Consider the following 23,322-nt stretch of genomic DNA (forward strand, 5'->3'; position numbering starts at 1 on the left):
CTGATCTTTCTTACTCTATTATTCAATAGGTAACAGCTTCAAGCAAGTCCTGTTGGACAGTTAAGCAGCATTATTTTTGGTTCCTGGTTTGATTAGAGGCAAGACAACAGACCACTAAGGTTTCCACACTCTACGAATGGCATTATTCAGGGAAGCAGGCATAGTCTGAGATGCTGCCTTTCCAGGGCTTGGTATCTATCTACTAGCAAAGGACATGCAGAACAAGGGGGAAAAAAGCTATTTACTAACTTCATGCAGCTACTTTACCTCTATTCTTCTCAAGTCTCAAGGAGCACGAGGATCTGGCTAATAAAAAGGGAACCTTGATAACCTTTCTTCAGTGAAAGGAATGTGGTTTCAAAAAGCTGTTGTCCGGGGTATTGAAGGAACTCAAGCAGCATTTACAGACATTCTCATACACACTTGCAACCTAAAAAAGCAGTCCTGTAACTGATGTTTGTATGCTCAGACATTCAATGAATACAGACACAAGGGTCAATCAATCCAACACCAAAAGGAAAGAAAAAAACAGGCTAGTATTTACAAAAGTGCCTTCACAGCAGTTTTACTCCACAGCTTAGCCGGCAGGAAGAGGTAACTGAGGAATGTGATATGCTTTCCACAAGCTGGCTTGGCTTTTGCCTTCACATAACTCTTGCTTTAGAAGAGAATATCCTCAGCTGGAAGGAACCCATGAGGACCATCAAAGTTTTGCTGCTGACCAGTGTCCCACGCCCCAATACACTGGTGCTAGCCATGTCCATGCCTTGCTCTGGAACATTGCCTCCCTCACAGCACCCTGAAGGTATTTTATTTCACTGGGCTTAGGCAATATAGTATTTGTTGTTCTTCACTGTAACCATGTATTTTTTTAAAACTTAGTTTACGGCCAGTCAGGTCATGCTTAGGGCCACAAAATAATCCAATAAGCTACGAAAGGAACAGCCCTCTTCAGGATTATACCCCATCTTTGTCACAACCCACTCCTGAGAAAGCTAAAGGTCCACCTCCTCCATCCCAGCCCTCGCTGAGGGCCCCTCAACTCCTCCACCAACCCTCCCTCAAATCCACCCCTCACATTCACACGCAGTACCAGAGTCTGCCCTGGGTGCCCAGCTAAACCCCACCGTGCCACAGCCTCTGCAGCCTCCCCACTTCCTCGCACAGCGGCTAAAACAATTTCCCTGCAACTTACGAACCCCAGCATCTAACCACTGCTTCTGGGATGCCATCTGCTTCTTAAAGCCCCATCAGACCAACTGCCAGCCCTTGGGCTGCTGTCAGGAAAAGCAAACTATCACCCCTTTTCTGACAGCAGCACATCAGTGGCTTGTTTCATTCAGACTGTATTCATCTCAGCTCGAGCTCTTATTCCTCACAGTGATAAAGCTTTCCCCATGAACTCACACTTGCATAAATTCAACCTGGTTTATTCCAAATATCACATAAATTAAACACATTTCCCATGAATATTGCAAATACACATGAAATGAACACTGCAATTTTTAAAAAAGGTTTTGGCTTTGTTTATGCAACAAGAAGTGCCAAATGTGGTTAGAACATGAACTTCTCCTGTATTTACTAGATACAAAAAGGTGCAGATTAATAATTTATATTTATACATATGTACACACTCCTTTTCATTTCTAGCTTTAAAACAGTAAAAAATGGTTTCAAGTTTATCTACATTAAACATACTCATTTACATCTGGTCAGAAGCCCCAGATAAGAGTTGATACAATCATTTCACAACTGCAAAATTAAGGCGCTACCAAAATACCAGTTCCACTAGTGTAAAATGTAACAGGAATAGAGCGTACAGCTTTCTATTTATCAATTTAAAAGTGGACTGGAGAAGAAGGAAAAAGGAGCAGTAAGAAACATGACAAGTTCTACAGGTTAGAAGTACAAAGAGATCTTGATGACTATCAAATTAACATATTAAAATACAGTAGATAAAAGGCCTCAGTGGCAAACAATTAGTATGTTTCTGAAAGACAAAAAAAGTTAAAATATATATATCATTTTGTAGCTTGAAATTTTACAGGTGAACAACAGGTGTAGAGGTAGAGGGATTTTTTTTTTTCTTTTTTCTTTTTGGCCTCTTTACGATGTATAAAGAAGGGCCATATTCACCACAGTGAAAAGACTCATCATATACCCCAGCATCCTTGCTTGGACAGCAAGCAAGAAAAGTTTAATGAGCTAGAAAGGCAACAAATCCTGTCTATCTCTTCCAGGAGCTCAGCTCCAATGCTTCCACATGTACCTTGGCGACAAGTTACACCTAAGAGCAGACTGGCTGTAACGTGGACATTTCCTCTAGAGAGCAACGAGACAGCTTTTCCCGTGAGGTACTACTGGATGCTGCAGATATTATATGGCAGAGGTGATTTGGTAAAAATGAAACTGGTACTTCACCTTAAAAAGCAAGTACCACAGGGCAGTGGTGATTTTATCTATTTATTAAAGCTTTGCTATTTGATCAGCATTCAATGTTTTGGAAGAAATGTCAGCTTTGGGCTGCTAATATTATTACTTGCATCCATACACAGACAATTCCTTTGTTGTTATCATTTATCCAAAACATCAGTCACTGAAATATTCACAAACTGCTTTAAACCTTGACTAAAAAAAAATCCCTCTACAGTTCAGCTTTCTTTTCAATAACAATCACTCTATTAACTATGCAGGCCTTCATGAACACAGTAATGTCACTTCCCATGTAGAATGTCTTTACACATTACAAAACAGCAGTAAACAACCTCTCATTTCATAGGGTTTTCTGTCAGAAGTACCTCAAAAGTAGATATCTGGAAAAAATCACTTTTGCAGAGAAGAATATTAACATTAACATTTACTGAGGCAAAGCCAAGAAGACACTAACTAGCACCTTGATTTTTTTTTTCTTAAATGCACTCCTATCTGTAAAATTAAGCACATATAAGATCAGGGACCAGCAATATACAAATACCATCAACATCCTCTTCCAGCTAAACTAGAAATACTCAGAACTAGGCCAGACACACAAACAAGCAAGATGAATGAGTCTTGAAGAAATACACAGCACGGACAGGAATGGGAAGAACAGGAAGCTAAACAGAAAGGATTGCAAGATCAAATACAGTCCATCTTCTGGTCCGAAAATTAGTTTGTGAAATCACCCTTCAGTAGCTCAGCTGACAGTCGGCTGAAGACCTACTGACTTCTGACATTTCCTCCCCACAAATACAACAATTCCTTATACTTCAGTGAACTCCTCTTCATCATCTTCAAATCCTGGAGGAAATGCATTCAACTTGAATTCTGAGTATTTTGGTGGTGGTAGCAGAACTTGCAGAAGGCTACTGTAGAGGTTATGACATCATTGGTTGTACATTATGCACTTCACAATTCAGAGAATACACTTACAAACCACTTAAATAGAAAAGGCGTGTTCAAGGTAGAGGCAGTTACAGTACATTCAGGGTATGTTACAGAAACCATTTGTGGTAGCCATTTGCTGAAAGGAAAAAAAACTGGAATTTTTGTTTCCCAGACCACAGAGGTTATAACTAAAATACCCAAAGAGAGCAGGTAATATATCCCAATCACTGCATTTTAATGCAGTCTTCTTCCAGAATTCATGTACAAAGTGGAAAAAAAAAAAGTCTAAATACCTCTTCATTGACAAATAAGGAGAAAAGAACTAAAAAAGAAACCAGGCACTTTGACCATTTAGGTAAGCAGCCATTTCTTCTTACCAGACTTCTGCACATGAACAAGTCTTTACATTGGTCTTGCTATGCTTGCAGCACATGGAGATTCAAGTCAACTTTTTTCCCTGTTGGTAGTATCAGTTCTAGTTATACAAAACTATGCCAATTGAATTGGTAACACTGAGTTATTTCATTGGCAGTTGAGCATATGGTGATCATTTGACTGACAAGCGATCAATTTAATAGCTATCAAAGTTAGATATTAACAAAACAATGCATAAAAAATAACCAAAGAGACAAATGAAGGTTAACACCTGACTGAAGCTTGCATTGAGACGTGCCTTTGTAGGTTCGGTTTGTGACTCCTTTCATGGTGTTACTGTGGACTGATTTCCGTCACATACAGCAACTGGTACTTAACTACAATACTTTCGGTTTGAAACACGTTCAGTAGAGACCACCCCAATATAACGGGAGGTCGGCATGACACTGCAGGAAGGAGGGAGATGGAAACCTCCCCACCTTTCGTCCTCGTTGGTTCCACTCACAGAGCAGGTGTTCAGAGTAAACTGCAGCATGCCTCCCTCGTACTTGGGGTGAAATCATTATTTCACAGCAGTGTTTACTATACTTTAGTGAAAGGCTTGGCTTGAATTTAGCAGTAAGACTAGCTAGGATTACTTTGGGTTTTCTCTTCAAAGAAACCAAAGTACATATTTCCAAATATTTTGTATATACCTATTCTGCTACAACATGTAAATCACAAAGGAGGGATTACCTAAGGCTACCAAATAGTGTGCTTATTCAGTAGCTATTATTCTTTCAGATAAACATCCTCAGATGCCTTGACTACAAACAGCTTAATCTGTTTTCTCCTCAGACTGTTATTTACTGAAGAGAGAGAGAGAGAGAGAGAGATGTGGGTGTATGACAGACTGCCTTGCAATTCACTAACAGAGACTACTGTTGGTTATAGTTGTCATGCATACTGCTGGGCAGCGTTACTCCTCTTCTATTCACTACCTTCAAGAAAGTCAAGGAAACACCTCTTCAATCCACTGTCCAGTTTCCTCTTCCTACTGAGTGAAAATTCAGATCACATGCAGGCCAATGGCACTACTCTAGTACTTAACTCGCTTGGCTAGAAACATCAATTCTATCAAAGTACTTTGAAGCAATTATCCACATCCATCAGCTACATTCTAAATGTAGCACAGCTCTGCAGAGGCTCAGTTTTCACCAGGACAACAGGAGAGTGTGCAAGGTTTGGTGAATACCCAGATAACAAACCAATGCAATCGATGGATGCAGGACGCAGTCAGAAAGGGCTGTTCCTTCTTGAAGGAATCTTTAAAAAAATACAAAAAACAACCCCTCCCTTTTTGCCCTCCCCCAGAACAACCTGTCATGAGATGTTTTTGGTGCCCACTCACAACAACAGTCCATGTTATCTGGGTCTTTTGCGAGTCACAAATATCAATACGCGCCTGATGGCGATCAGACGATCCTTCAGGGAGGTCATAGCCAGTATAGCCAGCTGAGCTCTGTTTTCCAGAGGCAACACTGCCAAGAGCCACCAGTACCAGGCAGGACCACTGGGGTTGCTCTGCAAAACGATGGAAAAACGTACAGTTATGTATTCACCAGCACAGCCCCATGAAGAACGTCACCTTCCTTGTCACCTTCTATTTGCTAAGAAAGTCACCACAAAACAAGCAACAACTGAACACTTAATTGCAGGTGTTCTCTTTATCTGTATACACCATTAAGACTTATCTCTTCAGCTACCAAATTACACAGGTATTATTTACCATGCTTCATGCCAAGAGACCAAAATTGGGTAGATAAGAGTCTAGAATGCATAAACCACAGCAAAAATCTGTCAGAAAATAGTCCAGTGTTAAAATTCTGTGTAGAATAAGGCTGCATAAGTAGGCAGGTTTTATTACCTGTGGCTCTGGTTCTTTTCCTGGCATAGATCCAAAATGGTTGAGAATTTGCACTTTCATATTGTCTTTAAGTGAAGTGAACCAGGCAACAGCTTGATCATAGACTGAATCATGAAGGCGGACAAGTTCTTCATATTCTGGTCCTTCAACCTTATTGTTAAAAGAAGGAAGATGGAACAAAACAGGTTTGATACCGTGGAGTCCGTATGCTTCCCCAGAAGCAAACGAAGCAAAATAATGCAGTGACTACAGTTGTTCAAATGCCCTTATGTAAACCAACTGTGCCTAAGTCTCAGATTTCAAATCTGTGATGCTGGAGTCTTTTTACCCTCCCCTGGTTGTTCTGAAGTAATATTTCTTGGAGCAGTAACTGCCTCACTAGTATCCATTCCTAAATGCTGGCATAATAGCAGAGTATGCTGTCTAATCCTGGGACATATTTATCATCTCAAACCCACAACCTTGAGTCCCTGTCTCAGAATGACCTCTGGACAGTGGAACATCATCTGGCAAAACAAAAGAAACACTACTGCCACTGAGAACAGAGACGGGGGGGCTACAGCACTTAAGAGACCAGCACTATTTTATAGAAGTGGTAAGGCCATGGTAGGACAGCCAAGGAGAAGGAGGAGGGTAAACACCCGAGCAGGTAGGAAGCAGGGAAAGTGATGCTTTCCCAGTACCAGAAACAGCCATGAAGAAACACCCTAATTGAAGCAGAATATTTTAGTTGCACAGGCCTACTATTAGCTATTAGAGAGAAAAAAAAAAAAAAAAAAAAAAAACATAAGCAAAAACCACTACAAATTGGTGGTTTGTGGGGTTTTTTGGGGGTTTTAATTCTGGATTTTTGTTTGGGGTTGGTTGTTTATTTTTTCTCCTTTAACATGTGCACACCACATCGGTGATTTCACCTACACTACTCACTCAGGTACACATCTGATCTACCTGCTCTAGATGCCCTTCACAACCAAGGAGAAGCTATTCTAGAGAACAATTAATCTCAAGGTAAGTATCTAGGAGCACATAAAACAGGTATCTTTGGACTGAGATTTTTGACCATGAGACATATGGATGTAGGGCACTGAACAGACACCAGCCTCCACTGTGAGACAAGGTAAATCTCATTCTAATTATGAAGAGGTGGATCTCTGGCACCATCTATAAACAATGCCTGTGTACCTGAGTTCCACTACTCTTCACTAAGGATTCAAACAGAGCACAGCCCTCACTCTGAGCAGAGGCACCTCCATGAGCTCAACTTTTCATGCCCTGGCAAACAACTGTTATCACCCTGCACAGGTCAGAAAAGCACTGCTACGGCTTTACAGACTTTCACTTCAATTGTGAGAGTGCTCCAGAGCTGTATGACCCAACTGACTTCATCAACCAGCAGGAGATTACTGCTAAGCTCAATGTTAACAGCCACCAAGGTTTTATTGACATGGTCTGAAGATGATCCAGACAGTATGGCCAAAAATTCAGCCTGTGGCCAACACACATCACAAACACCTGCCTTCGTGCAGCTTTGCTAAGAGGACTTGTTTTCAAAAGCTACTCTCCTCTCTGCATTTCTCTGCTCTCAGTCAGCTCTAATGGATGCTTGTACAGGGCACGGTTAACTACGTGCCCCTAAGAACTCATTTTAAGAACAGACTCCCACATTTATTTGAGGACCTGTTCTGTAAATGAGAACTTGGGAGGACATGTGAAATGTGCCAACTGTCTGTTCAGTGCAAGATAACAGTCAGTTCTCTACCGACAGGAGCACGTGCTTTTAGAAGGCTTTACAATCTGTACCAGTTTTAAAATGTTACTCTGACCTCACCTACACACCATGACCTCAGCATCCCAGAAGCTACTTTGAGATCCATGAAAGGAGTGTAACACTTTAAGCAGAGATAATTATAAGGGAAGAAAGGAAGAAAGGGAAAGAAGATACAAAGTTTGTTCCATGGTTTTTAAAACAGAGCTTTAGTGTACTTGTAATGATACTGGCTTAAAAATAATGCACAGCTAGCTTGAAATGCAACAAGGAAAGGCTATTTAAGTGAATCCAGCAATACATGGGTATGAATAACTTTGCACCATAGATCACCTTTTTATCTTCAAGATACTCGATGTTTGCTGTGTTATATCCATCTCGCTGGCCATGGCTTAAGACCCTAAAACGACGGACACCAACTGTATCAACAACTGAGCGTCCATCAGGAAAAAACTTTACGTCCCTGATCTCTAATATACAGCCATGATCTGCAAATCTGAAATGACAGAAGGGCATAAAAGCGGAAGTCATCAACAAGTGTTTATAGACATCAGGACAAATACTGGGCCTAATTCACCATTTCTTACTTGAAAGAGGATTCTGCTTTGGTGACAACACATTTCTGCTTATTCACATAAGCCACACAACCCCCACCCTTTCTGCCTTCCCTCAGAGGACCTGGGCAGCAGCATTTTCAGGGCAGGTTTGTGGGGTGGGAGGGCTGGAAAGGGACAGCAAACTAAATGAAGCATGTTTCACGCTGGGAATTGCCAGCTGCTGGTGGAAAATTCATCTGGTTTGCAAAGAAAACAAGATGGGTAAAGATACTGTAAGGAAAGTACAGAAAGTGGGAAACAAATGCATGGCTGTGAGGGCTATCCTCCTACTCCAAGGTGTAAGCAGAAGACTGCAGGCTTTAGAAGGAAAAAGCTTTCTATATAACAAGTATTTTCTTGCATTTGTTTCCTTTAAAAAAAACAGTCAAATCAAACTCAAAATACCCTCTTCAAAAAACACATTTATATCCACTATATTTAAAGTAGTAGTGTGTTTTAATCACACCCTGGAAACAGACACGAAATTAACTTTTACTTTATCAAGCTTACTTAACTGTACCTTTGTGGTGCAGTGATTTCACTAGAAAGGCTGATTGCACCATGACTCTTCACCACAATACATATGCAGGTCTACACCTCAGCCTACTGTTAAGCAGGAGAAAGCACTGTATCTAGTCTCATCTCAAGACACCAAACCCTACAGGGTCTGATAAATTCTTTATCATGGACATGCTTGTTTTACTAGGGCTTGGGCATTTCTTACAATGGAGGGATGAAGAAATTACTCCTGTTTCTGCTCTACCAGAAATTCTAGGTTTGGGAGGGGTAGGGGGCAAGGTCACCACTGTCAACAACTGTTCTCTTCCAGCCAGTGTACAGGAAAAAAATCAGGAAGAGCATGAGGGGCAGAGCTGCACACAGCTAAGTGCTGGCGCTCTACCAGTAGGACTGATTTTAAAAAGCAGATCTGTTAGTTTATTATAGCATTATTACACTATACACTATTTAAACAGCTACAAAACAATTGTTTTTAATTAATGATTTTAGTGACATTCATACTGGATTTAGAAATTCATATAGAAGTGATCATTTTTTCTTTTTTTTTTTTTCTTAGAGGAGTTACTTTTGGGTAGACAGGGACCTGAATCAGAGAGACAAGAAAGCACCTGGAGACAGGCATAAAATGTGCTGACAACATTAAGAGCTTACATTCTTTTACCAATTAGAAGTTAAAATGGAGAAGTAAAACAGAGGAAGGTAAGGAACTAAACATGCTTTGTCACTGTGTTTTTAAAGGGAGGTATGTATCCATGTCTCAGCAGATGAGGCAAAACAAGTTTCCCCACTTCTTGTATTCCCAAGCTGATTTCGCAATTTTGAATAAACAGGAGAACTTCTTTACTTGTGTAAGAAGCTGGAGCAGCCTGCCAGGTGTCTGCAGATTAAGGTTTCCTGCGCTTCAGTGTTTTATTTAAGTCATCATGCTCAAAAAGTTTGATTATTTTAGTAACTTAAAACAGACAGGACATAGAAATCTAACCATGCTGTTGCATTTTAAAATACCCTTCATGATGTTATCTAACAAAGCAATTATTGTGTTTTGGGCATTGTAACGCCTTGGCCCTCTATTATTATACCTGATTCCAAATAAGTTTGGCCTTCCACAAGCCTGCAGGGATGTAAGGAGAGTTATCACTGAAGTCCTAGGGTAATTCTGTCCTGACTCTCACAAGTATTCACTTCCAGAAAATTGGTAATAGACCTGAAAGGGACTGTGGAGCATCAGCTGCTGCTGGAGTCTGAACTCCACTGAGTGCAGTACTGACAGCATGCCAAATGGCATTGCAGCACAGCCACAGCTGACTGGAAGCTGCAGCATCTCCTGTATTCTTACAGCTACCTTACTGTTCAGTCTGGGAGAAAAATAAAATTTCCTCCCCCGCAAGAAGCATGGAGTGAACAAGGAAAGGCTGCCAAGCCTCAGTAAAGACTGCCTCCCTCTCAGCTCCAGTGATGATCACATACAAAAATGCTGCTCCTGAGGATGCCTGTCTAATGCCTTCTTAAAAATTCCCATGTTCATCGTCCATTCTACAGCCTGCCCCTGTAGCTTCTGAAGTCAGCAACTATTGCATTTCATAAGGCAAACCTCTCAAGATCACCTCGTGCTTCTCGCATAAGCATGGTCTCAAAACCCCATTATCTGTGAAACACTTAAACTTGAAGGCTTTCGTAAAGTCAGAGAATAGTTTTGTGTTGTAAGGGACCTTTAATCTAGTCAGTCTCTGCATAGGGAGCTGGAAAAACACCAGTGTCAGAATTCACAAAAATGAATGAAAGGTATGATCATATAGAAAGAATGTAACCCACTCACTGCAGATAGTTTAGACATTGCAACACAGCAGTAAAGACAAACATTCAGATTCAACATCCAGCAGCAAAACAGACTTCTCAGCCAAGTGTATACTTTGTCTCATTAAAATGATACCACTCCTTCAGGAAAGCTATGGGAGGTCTGGATGTTTTGTTTTATTTTTGTTTTGTTTCTTTTTAAACTGAGTAGACAGAGGGGGAACCTTACCCAGACAGTCAGTTCTCACTGGAACAAACAGGCCAGCAAGCTTTCCAAAAACACAGCCAATTAAATGCTATTTTTGGAGCCTGTAGTAGCAGGATGAGTCGCATTCTTGCTATTATCCAACAGGGGAGTAATAAAATTACATCTTTGTGTAAAAAGGAATGTTTAAATTTCAAAACTAAGAAGTAACTTTAGTGTTGGTTCATACAAGACTGGAAGGAACCACAGTGGTTCGGGGAGACAAGTATACTGTGCTGCAGTATTCCATTAGCTCACAGCAGCCTCTGCAACAACAGGACATTCTCAGCTCATCTCCTTACCCTTTTAATTCATCAGCTAAGCACATGCCAAACTGCTTGGTACCAGTTTCCATGCATCTTCTTATCATTAGGCGATAACGAGGTTCAAAGACATGGAGCGGACAAGGGATGGTAGGAAAGGCCATGGTACATACGAAGATGGGAACATCTTTATTCAAACTGTAAGAAAATTGTTAAAAAAAATCACCTTTTTTTCTGAGTGCTGCTATATTCAGCATATATCCTTAATACAAGACAAATGGCTACCTTAGACTCAATCTTTGTAAATGCATCTCTCTTTGAGGTTTGTCATTTTCACAAGACAAACAATATTTCAGGACTCTTTTCCATAATACATTAAGTAAACAATCCCTCTAACCTACTTCCACAGAGGAAAAAAGTCAAAAAATAGCCAATTTCCTCAAAACATGCACAGTGATACCTCTTATACACATGGCAAGATTTTGGTGACAACTTTTCACAGTAATAAAGTACTTAAGACCCAGCCATGTTCAAAGCAAGATGGCAGAGAATCGCCAAACTCAGTAAAACCCTTTGATTTTAAAGCCATTAATCCACTTCATTTTTTTCAAGATTAACTGCATGTTTTGTTTTACTTTTTAGCTGAGTTATAGCACAACATTCACAAGTCACTGACAAAACTGGATCCTTGAGCTTTTCCTGACCTGAAGTATAACCCATTGATAATCTGAATTCTACTCCCAGAAAACCCCCACTGTAACTTCTAAAGCTATTATGTTGTTTCATAGGAAAAAGCAATTATCTTTACTTGAAGATTATTGTTTTGCCTCTCCACCATCCAAGCACATTGTTACTTGTTTATCTGCAATATACACATCAAAAATACAAAACATCTGGCAGGTTCATTTAAAAATTCATTCCTTTGGTGCATTTTCGTAAGTAAATTAATCTTCTTCAGTAATTTAGACTGAAAAATACATTTTTGTAACAGCCGTCAGTACTATAAAGAGAGCCTACTTTGACAATTCCTTCATTTCTTCCTCATAAACTTTCTTCCTTTCAGATAATTCCTCGGGCAAGTAACGGACTATCAGCTCTTCTGTAAGGACGGTCTTCTTGTAAGTTCTGCTTGCCAGAAACTACAAGGGAGAGTCAACTCTTAAGTCTGGTATCAAGAAAAGAAATAACACCTCTTCCTCCCGGCCCATTCTTCCCTGAGGTCGAAGTGCACCTTAGTTAGGACTGTATAAATACCTTACCCTTTTCAGCCTCCGGGCACCAAAACTTCCACTTTAGCCTATGTGGTTCACCCCACTGTCCTTTTAACCCCATCCCCTTTTTGGGCAAAGTTGTACTACCAGGGAGAAAAGGCAGTCCATCCTCTCTTTTGCAAAGATACATCTATCTTCTTCATCTACAGCTGTCAGCTTACTGGCAAGACGCACTAGGTATGGGATACCTTGTGTCTGCTGCTGACAAGTGTTAACCAAGGAGCAACCATTCCTCATATACCACAGTTTCCACACAAACTGGAAATCTGGAATGAACATGGCTATGGCTGGGGGTCCCCAGGCATGAGCCTGATGTGATACTGGAAGCCTCCATTTTTTTAAGAACCAGTGAAACCACCTGTATTCCAATGAATGCCAAATACATCCTTGAGTAAATGAGGTCTGTGCACAGCTTGATTTTGTCAGTACTGTCTTGCTCTGCTTTCACAGAATCATAGAAGTTTGGGTTGGAAGGGTCCTTTAAATGTCATCTAGTCCAACCCCTTGAGCAGGGACATTTTCAAATGGATCAGATTGCTCAGAGCCCCCCATCCAACATGACCTTTAATGTTTCCAGTGATGGAGAATCAGCCAACTCCCTGGGCAACCTCTTCAATGTTTCATCACCCTCATGGTAAAACATTTCTTACTTACATCTATGGTAAAACATTTCTTACTTACATCTAATCTCTTTAAATCAACTCTCTTTCACTTTAAAAGCATTACCCTCTACTAAAATGCCTGTCCCTATCTTTTTATAAAGCCCCTTGAAGTACTGTAAGGCCAAGAGCAAGTCTTCCCAGAGCCTTCTCCTCAACATGCTGAACAATCACAACACTCAGCCTTTCTTCATAGGAGAGGTGCTCCAGCCCCAGACCACATTCATGGCCCTTCTCTGGACTTGCTCCCCTGTGCTGGGGACCCCAGAGCTGGATGCAACACTCCACGTGGTTCTCACCACAGAGGAGTAGAGGGACAGAATCCCCTCCCCGACCCTGCTGGCCACACTGCTTTGGATGCAGCTCACAAGTAGAGCACAGAAAATCTCCACACAGATGTTTTCAGAACACAAGTTTGTGCAGTTTTGTTAACTGGGGCAAGGACATACTTACTTCTGACAGCCTTTCCTTGCAGAGTGGGCAAAGTGGATTATGGTCAAGGCAACGCTCAAGGCATTTGAGGCAAAAGGTGTGTCCACAGGGTGTGGTAACAGGTTCGTAGAACAACCTTAACATGAAAACATGGAATAAAAAAGCTAAGCTGTCAACAAAAACAATTCCCAATGTGTGGAGAGGAGTGACTAGTCCTAGCTCTTTCTTTTTTTTCTGCTTTTTTATAAAGCACAGGTGACAGTGTTATCCAAGGATACAAAAAAGGTTTTCATTTTTACAAGTGGTAAACAATGGAGAACTGCATATGTAATGGAGAAAACCACATTTGTGAAGATTCACCAGATGTAATGTTAAGAAAAAATGAACAGAGCAATGATTTAGACATTCTCTGGCAGGTTTCTCTTCTTACACCAGTATAACTTTTTTCAGAAGCTAGAGAGGCTTTGTTATGTTAATGCCAGCAGTCATACCTCATGCAGAGGGAACACTCAAAGTCTGATGCATCCACCAGAGTTGTTGGTATTTCACTTGAAGTGTCAGTGGTGTTTTCAGGTGAAACATCTCCATCTAAGTAGTCAAGAAGATTATTATAGAAAAGATGTAAGCAGTATTGCATCTTCCAATCTTTACAACGTTGACTTTTCCATTAAAAATCTGATTAATGTCTTTTCTTAAGTTTTGTTTCTAACAAACATACTTCCCATCTAAGTTTTAGATTTTTTGGCAGGAGATCTTTTGGAGAGCAGAGGATTATGTCTGTGGCCAGAGAATACACTTTAGAGCTGAATTCCCATTATTTGCTTCTCCAAAAATGATTGTGTTGTGGGTTTTTCTAGGCTAGTTTTTAAAATATTCTGCTATTGCTTTCCCACCATCACCCCCACATCAGCCAGGCCAGATGTTTTCAAGTACATTAAGTCCAGAATTTAATTTGTTTACACACAGTCAAAATATTTCATCACTGTTTATTATAGATTTCTCAGCAGGGGTAATTTTTCTTACAAATATAAAAAGGCTTACATTTTTCTAGACTAGGCTGTTGTGGAAATCCCAAATTTCAGACAGCTTAAAAGTTAAAAGGACTACTGGAGCTGCATTAGCTAATACAGCTTTACTAGCTCAACAAACTACAAAGAGAGAGGCTTTCACTTCACTTAAAATTCTACCCAGATTGATTTTTGGGGGTGGTTTATATCTCTGGGTTTAACTCACTTTAAGGGTATGCACTTCAAACTTCACAGCAGCATTATTTAGGCTCAAAAGCTATGAGCTCCAGCTTCTGTTGACATTTACACAAGCAAATGCTGCAACTTTTACAATTTGCATCTTTGTGATGAGTTGCAACAGAGCTATGACTGCTGCCTCCACATGTTTTTTATTAACCAAATTCTTGATCATTTAAAAGCTCTACTTTTTAAGTTGAGTTAAAATACTAGGATGCTTTGTTAAAGAGTAACTTATGGTCAGCATCTGGTTTATCTCCAGCACAGACAGGATAGGTGGTGTGTGGCCTACAAAGAAAAACAGTGCTATCTTTAACCTACATCTCACATGTTAGCATTTAGTAATTGCAAGAACCTGGCTGAGTTAATTCTGCAAATAGTAACACGGCACTGGGACCTAGAACACACCAGAAATTAGTGCTTATGGGTAAAACACGATCTCTGGCCTTGCCTGTGAAGATACAAGCGGGTCACATTTCACAATCTATTTACTCAGTCTGCAGTTCACAGGCAAGTAGAGGGTTTTTTCCTCCACAGCAAGGTGATCAAAAACTGGCCATAATATTGATCTTTTGTAGAGGTCAAAGACAGAGAGCTATACTTGAAGACTTGCAACATTTTCAGGCACAAGTCAAACTCGTGAAGGTGTGGGTTATTTTTTTTTTCTTGAAGGGAAAAAATTCACATCAGCACAGCAACATTTTCAGTCTATGTTAACCAATTATTACATTACTCAGTAAAGTATTGCCTTCAGCATTTTTAGCCCTGAGTACTAAAGCCACTCTGGAGGTCTTTGTTAGAAGCTTGAGAAGCACACAAACTGTAAGCACAGCTATCAAGTAACAGAAAACTGGGGGGTGGGGGCTTATTACCCTTTAAAAGGTTTCTTTGTCTGCTCGGAAAATTTCAAGTAAAGCTGCATGCGACCATTTCTAATGCCAGTTAAAGATTAGTTTCCAGGCTTACTCCATCTTTCAATCATACAGAAAGACAATGAAGTCCAGCTATAGCTGAGACCTAGCAAATGGAAATGGCACTACCAACACTACGACTAAACTGCGAGTGCATTACACACACATTACATTGGAAATGGTCCATTTGAGAAAGAAAAAAGTTTTCAGTCGGTGAACTTAAACTGCTCTGGAATAAGGTAAATAGGTTGTTAGAGCAGAAACAGACACACCAGAGAACAAAATATTATCCCAGTTCCTGTAGGGAATGTTTTATTGACCCCTCTAAAAAGAGGAGAGTAAAAAAATTTACAGTTTTGCAGTATGTGCAAGAGAAATCACTTTTCTAAGCCACAACACTAACCTTTTTTAAGAATCTTATTGGGGACATCCAAACTCTGCAAATCCCTCGTATCACTGGACAGCTTTCTTTTTAAGCCAACCCCAGGTAAACTGGAGAGAATAGCTCCCAAAGACTTCTTGTTGTCATCGAAGTAGAGGTCCAGAACATGATGGGTAACAGAAGAATCAGTGCTTCTGAATACATCAGATTCTTGGGACGGGGTTTTTGTTAACCTGAACATAGTATCCTAGAAGAATAAGAACCGTTATATACAGCATGAGACAATTTTGGTTTGCTTTTATCTATTAGTTTTATCAGCAATAGATCAATGTTCCCACAAGGAGCCTAGCAATAGAGAAAGGTCTGTATCGAAGGTCACTTCCCAATTGCATGAAGTAGGGCCATGTCTGTCCCTACAGCTCCTGTCTCTACAAATTATGTTCCTGTCAGACTAAGATCTTCAGTAGAAAAGAACACAACCACAACTGACCCCCACATGAAGGCATCACATTTTTTTTCTGAAGAAAAAGGTTCACTCTATTTTTCTTAAGAAGTACATCCCAATAAGAGATCCAACAGCAATGAAGAGAACAGGTTTACCATAAAAGTAAGGCTTACCACCAAGCCTACTCAGTTGAAGACAAAGACAACGTCACACAGACCAGAAAGATCCATATACTAATTTTGCTATTTTTATGTTGAACATTTTTGCTTTACCTTTGAGGACCCAGCAACAGAGTTATCTTCCACAGCTGACTGTGTGTTTATGCTACTCAGAAATGCAGGTTTCAATCTTGTATGGGATGTTCGACTAGAGAAAGGCGCTGTTAGACTATCATGCACATTTTCAAAGGCTGGGAAAAACATCTCACACATTATCTAGTCAATTAGAGAGAGAAAAAAAAAAGAACATGTAATTACAGCATAGATATTTATGTTTATGTGAACACAGATGCACAAACTTCACAGTTTCTAGATGCCAAGAAACTTCACAGTTTCTTGCAACATCCAAGACATCCTGCATTCCTCAATGCCCATGGGAAACCTGAATGGCAGCGCCCACCACAACCACAGTCACATTCCAAGGTGCTCTTCTGGTGCCCATCTCCCTTACCAAAGGATTCTGCTCCCCAGGAGCATCCAGGGTAGCAGTTTGTTGCATCCTTCTCCTGATCCTACCCATCTCCATTTTGACCCTGCCTCCAGAAGTCTTCAGACCATGCTTTCCCATCAAAACCAGTGAACAGAGATGTGTTTAAACATTCCTTGCGTTCCTCATCCATCTCCTCCATCCTCAAGCAGATTTAACCCCCAGCTTAAAGCCTGCTCCTCTTCTCACCAGTCCACACCAAGTATCTTGCCAAATCCTCATCTTATTTTTATAAAAAGCTGCCTGTATGGATGGTCACAGAGAACCTCACGATGGGCTGTTAGCACTTAATGTGTCTAACTTCCCATAAGGAACAAAATGCTACAAAGACTGCAGGATTTTTCCAGCACAAGGCAGCACACAGCTTCCTCTCCTCAATCCTCTGCCACTTCCCACATAAAAGTCATTTTTTGATAGATACTAAAATTAGCAGCCTCAAGCCTACGCAGTGGAATTCACAAATATATAATCCCTCTGGCTGAGGCATCAACCAAAACCAAGAGGTGCCTCACAAAGCATAATGATAAAAAGGTTTATTGGAGAATCTCCTGAATCAAACTATTCTTTGGGTGTTTACTATCACCTGAAACACCATGAATTTTACTTGGTTGTGGGATTAAAAGCAGCACAATGGCCAAATAGCCAGTAAATACATTTTATACCTTTTGGGCTTCTTTCTTCATTGAGCTCCATTCAGGATTTAAGGCAACACAATAAAGAAACTCCTTCAATGCTTCCTCAGTCCTTTCCAATCCAGAAAGAGCTTTTGCTTTCACATAATGGCCCTGTTCACACAAAGGAAATGTACAAATCTAGAGATCATTTCTGAAGTGGCAGAAATACACCTGAAAACAAACCTGAAAGTCCAAATCATTCTGTAGGTGAAGAACAAGAGGTAAAAAGAGATAACAACCGCTTTGACATGTATGACTGAAAGAAATTCAGTCCCTTCTGGTGAAATAAGATACCCCAGAAACCCTCTGCTCCATCATCCCTTGCCAAAGGCATCGCTCATTTCTTGAGAGAAGAACTGGGAATAAGGAAGGGTGTTTTTCCCCCCAGGGACCAAGTCTACTACACATCCCACTGTGCTTGAACACACCAGAAAACAGTTTCACATACCAGGACAAACTTAAAAAGTAAGACATTTGCAAAGACAAGGTCGTGGCACAGGGCTGCCTGGAACTGGCAGCTGAGAGAGCTCATGATAGTCACTTCTCCTGGATGTCTTACTAGGACAGAGATAATTTTTCACCTGTTTTATTTGGCCCAAAAACATAATGAATTTAGGGCAATGTACCAATGCTTAACCTGAAGCATTTTAGCCCACCCTACCTCTCTCATGTTCTGGAGTAACACACCCATGGCCAACAGCTACGGTAGCCAGCTTGGGAATAAGTCCTACTTTACTTTACTTGTTATTAGTAGCAAAAGTGGAATGCTTCACCTCTGAACTTACCTGCAGGTATCAAACTACAGTTCTAATCTGACTATGGAAATTTCTTCCTTTACAATGAAAAGAAACAAAGTGTGCATTTAAACATTTCCCTCTTGCTTATTAGACAGAAGCGTGCTCTGCAAGTCCACCCCTGACCCAGTGAACATCTCTAGGCTGTACTGAAAGTACAGCTTCATTCATCTAAGAGACTGGCTAGATAAGCAGATCCACTTTTCTTGCTTCATAATAATGCTGAAGGGTCCAGTATCACATAATCTTCCTGAGCAGGTAACTCCCTCATTCTTTCAATACTGCTGTCCAAGCTGAGACCTGTTAAGATCTTTACCATTCCACTGGAATTGGAAAAACAACAATTATTTTAAAAAGTACATTTTCATAAAGGCGCTAGCATTTCATAAAGGCGCCAGTATCAAACCATAACAGGAGGCTTATTCCAAAAGCAAGCAGCCCAGGTTAATTAACACAATTATCATTCCGTGACCTGTACAAGAAGTCTCAGTACACATTGATTCTCTCCAGGCAAGATACATTTTACTTTTCCTCAGTGCAGTAAGAAGAGAGATACTGTGAGGCCTGACGCTGACCTTCTTACTTGGACGCATGCCCAGCCTCCATAACCTTTTCACATGCCTGCCATCACTGTCAGCATTACTGCACTGCACTGGGGAGCCTACAAGCTTGTTTGGGCTTGTCCTTCGAGGCCATAAGAGCAATGTTCTTTTCTGACCGGTAGGTGAACACTTGCATCCTAGGAGCGACTCCCAGAATGAAGTTAAATTTTATGTTGGGTTTGTTTTTTTTAACTACACAGCAAATGTTTGAGCTCATCTCTGCCACTGAATGAGAGACGCTGCAACAGACAAAACAAAGCAGATGCCCAGAACTCCTGGAGAACATAGATTCTGGGTCAGCACAGCTTATGTCGATGTCCTCACAAACATGAAAGCACAAGTGAAGTACGTCTGAGACACTGCTGGTTATGCCATGATGACAAATTTCATTTTCAATTAACATTCTTCAGAGATGTGATTAATGAAAACTTTATCCGCCTACGAATGACACGCATCACATTTCCATGGATTCAGGCAAACAGAAGACACTTCAAGAAAATATCTGAACGTGCGTTATTATTTTTTCTCCCTCTGCACAGAAACCCAGCCAGCATCACCCAAGATGGGATTTCTGACTTGATGAGAAATCACCCAAGACAGAGAAGCAAACTGGATGCAGGGGAAGATTATTGAACTGCCTTCCAACATGAAAGGTTTTAATGGGTGACAGCACAGACAGCCTACAGAGAAAATTACCTAACTTGCCAGGGACTCAGTGTTTCAGACAGCACCTCTCTGCCTGCCCTGCATCACCCCTGACTGGGAATGGAGCACTAGATGCATGGCCCTGCTTGCTCAGGCAGGAGGCCGAGGCATTTATGCAACACCTCCTTAGTCTCCACAGGAACACAATGCCTGCCTAAAATCATTCCCCAATTCCCCATGGGTAACTCTCCCTAGTAAGCAGCCAGAGGTTTTATCTGCTCAAACCTGTGCTGCAGTTTTGCTGCTGATAGGAGAGAGACTGACTGCAGGTGTAATCCTAGGTGGGGTGAACTGTTGGACAATCAGTCCAGCCTCAGGCAACGAGTAATAATGATGGGCACCCCGTGCTTCTTCCATTTCTCTCTCCTAACATCATTTCTGACACTTGCTTCAAACTGCCCACTGTTCCGTGTAGCACATGCTTCGGTTATGAAAAAAATCCTAACCCCTCTATGAAACACCATGACACAGGTAGACAGCACAGATATGAAATCTTAGAATTAAAGAGGGAAAGAAAATAACCCTGAAATACAGTCTGGGTGGCTTCTCAGAAAAACACACCGGCCACCAAGCTGTCAAAGCCACCCACTTCCTGGGGACACATCATCCCACAAGGACCTGCAGGGCCATCCCGGGCTGCCAGAGCCTTATGGACTGATTCTGCTGCCAAGCTGCAGCACAAGCTGTAACAGGTAATAGGCATCAGCATGAACAAAACCACACCACCAGCTGCCCACTACCAAAATCCCAACAGCTGGAGAGATTCTGAGGACCTTCCAGACTTATTCTTTGAAGAACTTAAGATGTTTTTGGCCCTGTTAATGCCACGATGCTCTTCCAGCAACACTCCCAGCAGCCCTGTCCCCAGCAGAGAGAGAAGCCCTGAGGAGAAGCAGTTTTCATTTTGGTCTTTACAAAAGGCGAGCACCGTACCGCGGGCCAGTGGGGTTTGTTCCGGCACAGGACGTCTGCGTCGTGAAGAGCTTGCTGGTAGTTCTTCATCAACGTACAGAGCTCCGCCCGCTGTGCTATTAATGAACACTTGCAAGGAGCTGGAAAACAAAAACAGTTGCAGGGAACTTCATTAAAATAAGAACCAGGACATGTTAAATATTACAACCTGATATCCAGCCACCGTAACCAAAAAAATCACTACTTCCCACCCACTGCATTTATACTCTCCTGTAATGGAAGAAAAAGGCAATTCCTTCATTCTTTCCTGCTTAAAATATATTCTTCTCACTCTGAAGCAATCTCTGTGTTTTATCTAGCAGGACATATTTCATATCCACAAACAGGATGCCACTGCTCTTTTCCCCATCTTGCTTACAGGGCACTTCAGAAAGCAAAAAGAAAAAAGCTGCAAGTGTTTCTACCCTATGTATGGAGAAAGAAATCACCAGTGCAGGACTTCAGCTAAAACGTTCCCAGAAGCCATTAAATAACAAAAACGCGCACAGCCTTTACACTTCACATCCACTTGCCTTCCCCAGGGCAAGCAAACCTCTCATGATCACACACCTTGCCTCCAGAGATTCATGAATCATTCAGTTCACATGGATTATAAAGTCCCCAAGCATTATTAATCTTTCCTTTCTTAAGGTGTCTAGAACACATTTTAATTTCACAGAACCACAGAAACATTGGCTGATCCAAGTTCAGCCTGTCCACCAGGACCTCCAGCTCTTTTTTGCAGATCTGCTGTCTAGTCCAGCCCATCCTAATGCACAGAGCTACTGTGTCCCCGGTGTGCTTCCTTTGCAGAAGAAGGCAACACTGGTCAGCCCATGCCCCAGGTTGTTGGCTTGAATGGCAGCCCTGCCCTTCAACACATGAATCGCTTCTTCCTCTCCCAGTTTGGTGTCACCGACAGTGTGCTCTTGCCTGTGATGGAAGCTGTTAATAAGGTGCTGAACTGTGTCAACCCCATTGCCAACACCTGGACAACAACACTGGCGGCCATCCACCCAGCAGCTCTCAAGCCACTAGCAACCACTTCATGCCCATGGTCCAGTCAATTCTCCACCTCCACGCCACAACGTCCCCAGCTTGGCAAGGACACTGCAGCAGGCTATGGCAGCATCCCTGCAAAATACACACTAAGTCACAAATAATGCTCTGCTTTTGTTCACTAGAACAGATATGTCATCATAGGTGATGAGATTTTTGAGAGATTTACTCTCGGTCACTGTTGACCTTCATGTACTGGGAGAGGCCTGTGGAAGACTGGAAGGGGGCTGCTGGCAGCTAAGTGCAGTAATCCTTTCCCAAACGTGAGCTGGTTCAAACTGTCACAATGGGTAATAAACTTTACAAAGGCTCCAAGGTGTGCTGAGAGACAGTATCACATTTCTGTAAATTTTAAACTTCACATCCAAACTAGCTCACATCTAAACTTTTCCAAGAACTGTCACCTTATGCGTGTTCACACACAGGGCTCCTGTCTCCATACTTCTCCTGCTCTCTCCAGCCTGCTCTGGCTTCAGTGTTTGGATCTCACCTCAGCACCAGCATCCTAAACACACCCTTAGTAAGAACACGTTGCCCATGCACCGCCCAGGTACAAACACATATGCATGGACACCGAGCAAGCACAACCGCTGCAGCTGCCATCACTCTTTAAGTTCAAGGACCTACAAGGAGGGATGGTCCAACATCACATCCCCCTCCCACCTCCTCTCCTCTCTTGGGCTGATGCTACTGCTTGTGCAGCAAACCAGGCTCGCATGGTTGCACCAAGAACCAGAGCAAAGAATCAATTGACTGAAGTTAATTCAACAGCAACAAACAAACAGAAAGGTGTAAGAGGATCAGTTTCCCCTCCACGAGTTCACTGTACAGCCACACAAACTTGAGTGCCAGGACACCGGATGAGACGGAAAGAAGCAGCAAGGAGTGCTGCCTTTTTTGGCTTTAGCGTGGACTGATGCCAGATATACTAACTGCAGCATGACATACCAGGGCTTCTCCAACTGGTCTCAGACAGTGACAGCTAGAGGCTACACTTCAAGAGTGTAGTGAGTGTAGTGCAAAAGCTCACAAGGTGGGTTCTTTGCTGGTTTTTGCTTGTGTGGTTTTATCATGATTTGTTGTGGTTTTTTTTTTAACTATCACACATGCAGACTGCTGCATTCAGCGATTCACATTTCTACCTGATAGTTTTTAAAAAGACTGCAAGTTAAATGAAATTGAAAAGCAATTAACCTAAGATCTTCAAGTAAGTTTTTTGTTTCTTTTAGCAAATAGTCAAATATGAAATTATTTAGCTGCATTTGAACAGTAAGGATTTCATACTTTATTTCCATCTTTGTAACTGCTCTGGGGTACCCAGTTGCAGGGTATGCTGAGGTGGGTGGAAGCAGCAAGCAGAGTTAGGCATCTTCTCAGGAAAGCAGGGTGCAGGATGGGATATTTCTGGCACCATAGGGAAAGGAAGCAATGTGAGATTAGGGGACAAAGCAAGTCAGCTTTCTGCTTCTCTTTACTACTGCACATTTTGACCATACTGATGCTTTCCAGCACTCTTCAAAACAGTTCACACACCCAAAAGACCCAGAGAGAGAACAGGTTCATCAGCTCTTCTTCAGGAACTTATCTACACTGAAAAAGTTTTAAGCAAAAAAAAAAAGCCATTGCAGAGCACAAGAGTGTGGCAGTGGCTGCCACACTG

General features: G+C 41.6%; 1 protein-coding gene across 2 annotated transcripts in view; it reads right to left on the reverse strand.

Annotated features, from left to right (window-relative positions):
* Window positions 1-1,414: 1,414 nt before the first annotated feature.
* LONRF2 (LON peptidase N-terminal domain and ring finger 2) overlaps window positions 1,415-23,322 on the reverse strand; it is a 33,987-nt gene continuing 12,079 nt past the window's right edge. Inside the window, exons 2-12 of one of the 2 annotated variants that reach the window (XM_068182757.1) lie at window positions 20,586-20,704; window positions 17,540-17,662; window positions 16,445-16,606; window positions 15,749-15,974; window positions 13,682-13,778; window positions 13,212-13,326; window positions 11,846-11,967; window positions 10,868-11,026; window positions 7,746-7,908; window positions 5,648-5,797; window positions 1,415-5,304 (exon numbers count right to left, since the gene is read on the reverse strand). In XM_068182757.1, the coding sequence (XP_068038858.1) occupies window positions 5,146-5,304; window positions 5,648-5,797; window positions 7,746-7,908; window positions 10,868-11,026; window positions 11,846-11,967; window positions 13,212-13,326; window positions 13,682-13,778; window positions 15,749-15,974; window positions 16,445-16,606; window positions 17,540-17,662; window positions 20,586-20,704 (1,595 nt within the window). In that variant the 3' untranslated portion in view covers window positions 1,415-5,145. The remainder of the gene's footprint in view (window positions 5,305-5,647; window positions 5,798-7,745; window positions 7,909-10,867; window positions 11,027-11,845; window positions 11,968-13,211; window positions 13,327-13,681; window positions 13,779-15,748; window positions 15,975-16,444; window positions 16,607-17,539; window positions 17,663-20,585; window positions 20,705-23,322) is intronic. The other variant, XR_010996661.1, reaches the window with a different exon arrangement.

This window comes from Anomalospiza imberbis, chromosome 2 (assembly GCF_031753505.1).
Source record: "Anomalospiza imberbis isolate Cuckoo-Finch-1a 21T00152 chromosome 2, ASM3175350v1, whole genome shotgun sequence".
NCBI classification, from domain to species: domain Eukaryota; kingdom Metazoa; phylum Chordata; class Aves; order Passeriformes; family Viduidae; genus Anomalospiza; species Anomalospiza imberbis.